The following is a 9968-nucleotide window of genomic DNA, read 5'->3' as shown; positions in this document are numbered from 1 at the left end:
GGCCTTGAAATAAACGCCAATGATCGCTCTTTATTTTGTCCTCGTAGTTCTCCCAGCTGCTCAGCTTTTGTAACTCTTTGTCGTCTCTTGTACATATTGTTTTTTCAATATATAAAAGGAACTCCTAGTCACTTGTGATAGCACTTTTATAACTTAAGCACTTCACAAAACAAATATGACTTATCTGACCATTGAACTTGCAAAATTTTATAAAGAACAAGATTATTAACAAAAGAGTTGAGATCACGACGCAAGTTTTTCTTTGAAAATAAGTAGAACAATCTTATTCATAATACTTACAAGAAGGAAAATTTTACAAGTAAAATGAAAAAATCAAAGCTGTAAGCGAGTTCAGAATTACTAATAATACGGGCAAAAATGTTCAGCATTCCAAGCTCGCGGTACTTCAGAGGCATTAAGCCGTTTAAGGTGATATGTCCTAGGTTATATTACCTTTGTGATGTGGTATGGACCTTCCTAGTTAGGTCCCAATAACCCCGCACTTGTATTACCTTTGTGATGTGGTATGGACCTTTCTAGTTAGGTCCCATTAACCCCGCACTCGGTTCCCTTGTACCGAGAAATACTTCTTTCATAACCAGGTTGCCAACCTGAAAGTCCCTTCTCTTGACCTTAGAGTCAAATAATCTTTTTGCCTACTACTCGTAGGAGACTATCCTTAATCAAGCTTTATCACAGTGTTCTTCAACCAAGTCCAGACTTGCATGCAAGAGTGCTTTGTTGTCTACCTCGTTAAAAAATTCCCTCCGAAGTGAACCAGTTCCTACTTCCACTGGAATCATTACCTCACAGCCATACGCTAGCGAGAAGGGTGTTTCTAAAGTAGAGGTTCTCAGAGTCGTCATATATGCCCATAGGACTTCTGGGAGGTTATCAACCCAATTGCCCTTGGCTGCGCCAAGCATGGCCTTCAATGTGTGCTTAATAGTTTTGTTGACAGCTTCAACCTGATCATTGGCTTGTAGTCTTGCTACTGAGGCAAACTTTTTATGAATCCCCAACTTGTCAGAAAACTGCTTGAATTCCTCATTGTTGAACTATTTCTCATGATCAAAGATGATTGTATGAGGAATCTCGTAGCAGCACATTATGCTCTTGAAGACAAAGTCTTTAAGCTTTTTGGTAGTGATCACGACCAAAGGCTCAACTTCGACTCACTTAGTGAAATAATCCACTAAGACCACTACATACTTGACGCCCCCTCTTCCAGCCAGCATGGGTCTGATGACATCAATTCTCCACATAGAGAATGGCCAGGGACTGGGTCATTGTCATTAGTTAGTGGGAAGGAACTCGCGGAACATTCATGAACCTCTGACACTTACCACACTTCTTCACAAAGTTGAAGGTGTCCTCGTGAAGTAGAGGCCAATAATATCCCTAATGAACAAATTTATTAGCGAGAGATCATACGGTTGTGTGAATACCATAGATCCCTTCATGTATCTCCCTCATGATGTAGTTTGCTTCATCATCGATTACACATCGGAGGAGGGGAGTGCTAAACCCCGCTTGTATAGCTGATTCCCGATAAGTGTGTAACGAGCAACTCTAGTTCGCAGGATTCTTACCTCAGTTTTATCGCTGGGCAGAGTCCCGTCTCGGAGATACTAAGTAATTGGAGTCATCAAGGAAGTAGATTCGGTCGTAGCTGTAACTTGCTCGAGCGATCTGATATTGGAACCTCGATGTACCAAACTGGAATGCTGTCCGGGACATCAGAGTCCAACGAGGAGGCTATTTTTGCCAAAGCATCTGCGATAGAGTTACTATCCCTCGAAATTTGATTGATGATATAATGCTTGAAAGGCTTGAGCACAGTCTTAGCTTTCCTCAGATAGTTGATCATTATCTTTTCTTTGGCTTGATATTTTCCTAGGATCTAATTAACGGCTAGCTAGGAGTCGCTATAGATGTCGATTATTTCTAACCCCATTTCTCTTGCTAGCCGTAGACTAGCAAGTAGCGCTTCATATTCAACCTCATTATTCGTATCTTTGAATCTAAACCTAAGGATTCCATGATTTTAAGTCCCTTCGGGACTAAGGAGTAGAAGACCAGCTTCGGCTCTTTTTCTATTCGAAGACCCATCAACATAGAGGCTCCAAGTTGATAACTTAAGAACAGTTTCCTAGACAACTTCGTTGGCTGGCTATTCGGGTTCTCAATCTGGCTAATAAGAGAACTCCGAAATGAAATCAGCAATAGCCTACTGTTTGATTGTTGTCTTCGGTCTGTAATGCAAATCAAATTGGCTTAATTCCATAGCCTATTTAAGCAACTTACTCGAAGCCTCCGGCTTCTAAAGAACTTGTTTGAGTGGGTAGTTGGTCAGAACATGGATGGTATGGACATGGAAATAAGGTTGCAACTTCTTGGAAGTGATCAGTAGAGCGTAGGCTAATCGTTCCATCTCTAGATACCGTGTATCGATATCCAAAAGTCGCTTGCTCATATAATACACTGGCCACCGAACTCTAACCTCTTTCTAAATGAGAGCTACACTGATTGCATACTGGGAGATGGATAGGTAGATAAATAAGATCTCCTTCGGAAGAGGCTTGGATAGAAGAAACGACTTTCCGAGATGTTCCTTTATGCTTTGGAAGGCTTGCTCACATTCTAGAGTCCATTTAAACTTCTTGTTGGCCCTAAGTATATTAAAGAACGACAAGCAATGATCTGTTGCTCTCGATATGAAGCGACTGAGAGCCACTATCTTCTCATTCAAGCTCTGAACTTACTTTTGTTTTATGGGACTTGTCATATCTAGGAGAGCTTGGATCTTTTCGGGGTTGATCTCAATCCCCCAATGGTTAACCATATACCCCAAGAATTTCCCTAGGGATACTCCGAATGAACACTTGAGAGGATTAAGCTTCATTCCATACCTTCGGAGTATGTCGAACATCTCAACGAGATGTGCTATGTGATCTGAAATGACATGTGACTTAACCAGCATGTCATCGACACAGACTTCCATGATTTCCTTATCTGCTCAAAAAACATACAGTTAACCAAACTTTGGTAGGTTGCCTAGCATTCTTTAGACCGAAAGGCATGACCTTATAATAGTACAGCCCCTGATCTGTTATGAACGAGGTATGCTCCTCGTCAGGCTCATACATCAGGATCTGATTATACCACGAGTAGGTATCCATGAAGCTTAACAACTTGTGCCTAGAGGTGACGTCGACGAGCTGATCAATCATAGGCAAAGGGAAACTGTCCTTCAAACAGGATTTGTTGAGGTTAGAAAAATAAACACAAGTTCGCCACTTGGTGTTGAGTTTCTTCACCAAAACTGGATTGGTGACCCAACTCGAGTAATGAGCTTCCCGAATGAACCCATTTGAGAGGAGCTTATCCACCTTAACTTTAAGGGCAGCATAGCACTCTGGGTCCATGGCTCTTCTCTTCTGGCGAACCGGCTTGACTACGCTGTCGACGTTGAGCATATGACATATTATATTTGGCCTGATCTCGACCATATCAGCATGAGTTGATACAAAAACATCAATATTTTGTCTGAGGAAACTCATTAAATTTGCAATGAGCTGCGGGCTGAGATTACTCCTGATTCTCAACACTGGCGTTGACTAATTCTGGTCGATAGATACCTCCGAAAAAGACTCAATCGACCCACTGTGGGAATACTCCTTCTGAACACGAGGATCTATGTAATCTTTCACTGGATCTGACTATGGCTTGATCCTGCTGATCACCATTGCCTACTCAGGAATGCCCACCGGCTTCTTTTTCCCTTGGCATGACATCTGCACTACCCTTACATAGCAGTTGCGAGATTCGCTCTAAGACCCTTTCATTTCCCCAAACCCCGTCGGAGTAGGAAACTTCATCTTCAAATGATAAATGGAGGTGACGTCCTGGAAACTTCGTAGTAGAGGTCATCCCAAAATGACATTAAAAGTAGACGGACAGTCTACCACTAAGAATTCTGTCATCTTAGTCACTTCATTGGTCTCACCCAAAATGACGGGAAGCGCGGTTGTTCCCTTGGGGACTAGATGATCCCTAGTAAAACCATAGAGAGGGATAGAGACAGGCTTCAGATCTGCCTCATCCAACCGCATCTCCTCAAAAGCTCGCTGAAATAAGATGTTCACAATGCTACCATTGTCCACCAACATCCTGTGGACTTTGCACCGACCTATTTTAGGCACGATGATGAGTGCATCCTCATAGGGATAATGCAATCGCACCGCGTCTTTCTCTGAGAAGGTAGTCTCTTCTTCTTTGCGAACCTTAGCAGGTCGCGACGCTGTTAATGAGAATCCTAGCCCATCATGCCCATCACAAATGCTAGGGATTTCAATGAAGACTCAAGGAAAACATGAAGATCCACATTCGACCCAAGCATCCCAAACACTCAAGGAAGTTCACAAAATTGTCCAAGAGGTCTTAAGGTTCCAAGGCACGGCTCAAGCCCAATTTTGTGACCTAAAACGTGAACAAGAAGTGGGAGCAAGTTTCATTTGCCCAAGCCCAAGTTTTGGGTGTCATTTGATTCAAATTTTGGAGGAAAACCCTAAAATTTTTGTTAAGGACATAGGTCCTTAAATTAGGGAAAAGTTGTCCACTTGATCATTAAATGGTTATGGCTTGTTTTTGACATGTGTGGTGGACTTTTGTTTATTAATTTGAATGTAATATTTTAATGTTTCCATCATGTAATATTTGCTAGGGTAAATCCCTAATTTTTGTAAAGCCTATTTAAAGGCCACTTGATCATTTTGTAAAGGGACTTTGAATATTGAATGAATAGTGCTTTGTCTTGAGAATTGTTTTCTCTTGTTTTCCTTTACCCAAGTTCGGCCAAACTTGGTGGTGGAGTGTTTATCAAGCTGGTGGAGTTTCCTTTAGGATTGATTAATTCCTTGGTCATCTCTTATGTAAATTGTTCTCCTTTAGTTTCAAGTTAACTCATTTTCCGGATTTTGTTTTGCATGGTGTGTATGAATCCATTTGTGGTGCATTTGAACGCAAATGACTTTGTGAATGACTGGAGTTTGATATAAGGAGTTGTTTTAAGTCATTTAATGGTTGTGATTGTGTATGGAGTGTGATAGCTGAATGGTCACAAGGAGTTGGAAGAAAACCTAGCCTAGGTTGAGTCAAAAGTGGTTGTTTTGGGGTAGTATATGAATTGAGGTTGAAGAAATTCATATCAGCTGTGCTTATCACACTCACAGGGTCATGACGAGTTTCCCAAGTGTACCTTTCCTAGGCACCTCGAGAATTCCCCGTGAGGTGCGATCCTCCAAAGATGATCCCCACGAAGTAGAGACCCTTACGACCAATGCGTTTTTTCCCTTGTTCCTCTTGATCCTTCTCCTGAACGGGAGTCAGACCATCAACATATTCCTTGAAGTGCCCCTACTCGATGAGGTCTTCAACTGCTTGCTTGAGAGCCCAGCACTCATCAGTGTGGTGCCTATTATCCGGATGATAATGATAATATTTCTTGCTGTTTCTTTGTGAAGGGGGATTGTTCATGGGTGTCGGCTCTCCGAGCAGGCTGGTCTCTTCTGACTTGTCCAGAATAGCCGATACTGATGCATTCAGAAGGGTATACTAATTCTTGTCGCAATCGCGATAAGGAACCTCGGCATAAGATTTCTCGGGCTCAAACTGCTGCTTTTTTCCCTTCTGTTGATCGTCATTAGCCCACATGTGATCAGCTCTTCTACTACCCTCCCCTTGGTTAGGAGCACTGGTCGAAAAACTGGGGTCGTGGTGATTGAGAGCGGCCATAGAATTCTCTATTCAGAGGTACTTCTTCGTAAGGTCGTAGAAGCGAGTGAGGGAAATGTCATCCTCAGATTGTAGCTTCTTTCATAGGTCGGTTTGCGGGCGAACTCCCGCAATAAGGAGAGTCCGAACAAATTCTTCAGGTGTGTTAACCACCTTGTGCAGCTCCCTGTGGAACCTGTCAATGTAGGACTGGAGGGATTCATTCTTTTCCTTTCGTATGTTGCTCAGATAGCTTAACGGCATTGAGAACTTCCTATTCACCTGGAAGTGTCACAAGAATAACGAGCTCATCTACTGCCATGAGTTAATAAATCCTGGCAGAAGTGATCTAAACTAGCGCTTGGTGTGGGTAATTAGGGTCACTACCAAACAACAACATTTGGCCAAGTTGTAAACTTGGTGAAGCTCCATAAGGTCATTAAACTCATAGAGGTAATCCTGCGGATTAGAATTCCCATCGAATGCTTGCATATTTGGCATTCTAAACCTCAACGGAAGAAGGGCAGCTGACACTACCGGAGAAAAGGGAGACACCTCAGCGACCTAACCATGCTCATTTTGCTAAGCTCTAAGCTGATCCAGAGCTTGTTGTAACTCCTCAATTCGAGATAGCACAACTACCTAGAGATTAATTTTTGCAACGTTGGTTCGACCCTCACAATTACAGTTAAGGAAAGACCACTGATCGAACTCTTCCTCACCTTGGCCGGATGCTCTGGCATATCTTGACACATGTTGACTGGAGTCGTGTGAAGGCAATGAAAGGTTCGGGGAGTTAGCCCGACCTTTGCAGTGGTCTAAACCGGCCCGTGGTTGCTGGGGGTTTCCCTACCTTGCACTCTTGTGGGGGCGCCCATGTGATGTGGCGTGGGACAGTTCATGATGTGACATGTCGGCAAGTCGCAAAGCCACAGATATTCTACCTATTTCGCGATCGGTATTTGTTGGTCCCTTGGAGCCCTTCGGCCTATTATCTGCCACCTATTTTCCCTTGCCTTTACGCGCTGTAGTGCGAGCGACATGGGACTTCCTCGTTTTCACGCTTTAACGTGACCTACAGGCGTTTGTGGCGGTGGCACCGCCTTGTCAAACTCAGGTGGTACAACCTAGTCCAAACGGTCTAACCTTCGGTTAACCATTTGGATAGTATTATTAAACTTTTCCAGGTAATCCATCACAGCTGAGTCAAGCTGTGAGCTCGAAGGAATGTCCGCTGTAGTACTATGTTGAATTAAGGGCACTTCGAGAAAAGTGTCATCCTGTACCCAAGGGACCTCCTCATTGCTAAGGCTAGCTCACTTGGTTTCAAAACCATGAGTCATTTACTAGTGAATAGACTCGATTGATCAGAGATTTCTAATGAACAGTGGATACTAAATCAGGGCCTTCCTTTTAACGCAAAACTATTGATGCTCGATTTTGGACACCAACTATTCGCATGTGCAAAGTGCTAAGCAGACTTAGAAATTGCACGTGAATGGGAAAATGAAACAAATAAAAGGGAGATGATTTTTAAAGTGGTTTGGATGCTCAAAGCGAATCCTACGTCCACTGCCTTTTTATTTATGAAAGATTACAATCAGGTCGTATGTAGCGATCAGAGAGAATAGAGATACAAAAAAGGAGAGAGAGAGTTTATATTATCAGGATTAGAATCCTGAAAAATGAGAGGGGAGCTCTCTATTTATAGTAAGAGGTTTCTGGATAATGATTACAAGTCTGCCAGCGGACATGTGTCGTACAGTTCTTACCTTGCTTCCCATTGGCCAGTTGCACAGAAAATATCCTTAAATCGCATAAAGCTTTGGGCAAGTGGGTGACTCCCAGCCACTCACTCGCCAAGCCTTTACCTGCCAAGCTGATGACAGCCTTACTTCTGCTATCCTTGGACAATGTGGCAGCGCCTGGACGGCACAATGTCTTCCTGAATTTTGATTGGTCCTCGCTGACGTACGCTTGGGAAGGGATATCAACATTTATGCATCAAACACCACAATAAACTTCAACAGATTACATCAAAACAAAAAATAAAACTTTTAGAAAAAAAAATAATGGAATCATAAAACTACTGGGAAGGGACAAATGAAAGCCTGAACAAATTTCAAAATATGAATCAAAAGACCAACTTGTCACTAGAAGTCGCCAAAAACCTCACCGTTCATCGAAAAAAGTCCTTGTCAACAACCCTTAATCCCTATCGTTAACACTGTACACGAACCCAAAACCCTAAACTCGCAAACTGCCACTCCATTGCCAGTTTACCTCACCGTTAACACTCATCGGTTGCCGTAAATAGTCACCAGGAGGCAGTCGAAGACGTCAACCCAAAACACAAGAGTCTTCGCTTCAAGAACACGCAAAAGTCAAATGACTATTGCATTTTTTTTCTCCTTTGCATTCAAATGTCAACTCTAATGGACACGTGTCAATGCCGAAGCCCTACACTTCAATTTCAAATTTTAATTTTAGATTTAAATTATTAATCAACAATAGTGCCCTTACTTTTAAGTGTCTTTTGACCACTATGCCCTTATACATCATGAAAACTACTAACGCACTTGACGATTGGGTGGGAAAATGGTATTTTGAAACTTTTTGGGTGGGGAAGGGTCATTAAGGCAAATCTTGGGTGGGAAAAAGTGTTTATTCCAAATTTAATATTCTATCAACGCCTAAAAAAAGGGTGTTACTTTTTTTAGGATATTATCCCAGAATGAATTGAGCTGGGTTTTGGATGATGGTCCTTCTCTCTAGAGTAAGGTGTGTCTCTCTGTTCTGACAGAGAGTTTTATCTTTTAGTCATTTAGTGGTTTCTGTGGAACGCATGCATGGCTGACTCTACGTTAACGTCGTTATGGGAAAGCTTTTCCTTAACTGAAGAAGAAGAAAATGACGTCGTTGTTTCCAACAAGACGATCGAAGATGTGGCCGCCAAAGTTAAACACTGCCTTCTGGCTCTCCTTATCACGGAGAAAAATTTCAGCAAAGAAGCATTTCGATCCACAATGTCTCAAGTTTGGAAACTGGAAGGCTGGATCCACTTTACAGATGCTGGTGAGAAACTATTTTTGCTAGAATTTCAAAACGTCACTGATCTGCAGAAAGTCCTCAACGGTCGACCGTGGTCCTTCGATAGGGCTTTGATAGCTATTCAACGAGTCGATAGTAGCACTCCTTCTAATGCTAGCTGTTTCACACATGAACCTTTCTGGGTTCAACTTCATAATATGCCTTTTGCTGCCATGAATGATGATTATGGAGTCCAACTAGCGTCTGCAATTGGCAAAGTTCTTGAAGTGGATGTTGGTGCGAATGGTTTGGGCTGGAGAAGCTTTCTGAGGGTCAAAGTAGAGGTTGAACTTACCAAACCTTTGGTTCGGGGGAGATTATTAAGGATTGGGGAGCAAAAATACTGGATTGCTTTCAAGTATGAACGATTACAGAATTTTTGTTTTAAATGTGGAGTTCTTAAACACAAGAATAGAGGTTGCTCTTCCATTAGACAGACTGAAGAATCCAGTAATCAATTCGAGCCTTGGTTGTGAGCCAGTTCACCAAAGTTCTACTCTAAAGAATCCAAACGCTATGGTGGCTCAACAGATCGAAACACACAGCATTGTCTTTCACCTTCCATGGCTGCTGCTGGTGAAACAAGGGGCACAGACGTAAACTCAGATCAGACAGATTCGGAGGCTGATTTTCAGGGAAGAATAAAGGAAGGTAGTAAAAGCATGCAAACTGTCTCTATAACGGATACGTTACATGGTAGAGATGGCCTGTCAGGTCAACTTTCCAAAGAAGATGTGGAGAATATTTCATCCATGAATTCTTCATATATCTCTGCCAATAACGGATTAGCCCAAGATTCTCTCCCAGAATCAAATGCTTTAATTGAGGATGTTACGACACAAGACGGGAAACAAGCCCTTCCCCATTAGTTTGTGACAGTTACGCCCCAACTTCCTAAAGTCTCCTCCCAGGCTTTACATCAAGGTGGGTCTAAGAGATCCACTTGGAAACGGAAAGCTAGAGGCACTAATCATATCAGTGTGAAGGAAGGTATTACTCAGGAAAAAGAACGAATTTTTCGATTATCAGTAGAAGGTTCTACTGAGAAACAAAGTTCCAAGAAACAGAAAGTTTCAGATGAATCTGATACTACTCTCTTCATG

The 9968-nt window shown here is 42.4% G+C and overlaps 1 protein-coding gene across 1 annotated transcript; it reads left to right on the top strand.

The window, feature by feature from the left end:
- Positions 1-8624: 8624 nt before the first annotated feature.
- On the top strand, positions 8625-9341 carry LOC116118597. Its single transcript, XM_031404585.1, has one exon. The coding sequence runs from the start codon at positions 8625-8627 to the stop codon at positions 9339-9341; it is 717 nt and encodes a 238-aa protein (XP_031260445.1).
- Positions 9342-9968: the final 627 nt, after the last annotated feature.

Source organism: Pistacia vera, unplaced genomic scaffold (assembly GCF_008641045.1).
Source record: "Pistacia vera cultivar Batoury unplaced genomic scaffold, PisVer_v2 Contig1242, whole genome shotgun sequence".
NCBI lineage: Eukaryota > Viridiplantae > Streptophyta > Magnoliopsida > Sapindales > Anacardiaceae > Pistacia > Pistacia vera.
The sequence above is the reverse complement of the archived record's forward strand: the minus strand, read 5'-3'. Positions and strand labels throughout refer to the sequence as shown.

What these genes read in the sequence shown, in the direction of transcription:
- LOC116118597 (XM_031404585.1), top strand. Translation starts at nt 8,625, where the DNA reads ATGGCTGACTCTACGTTAACGTCGTTATGGGAAAGCTTTTCCTTAACT.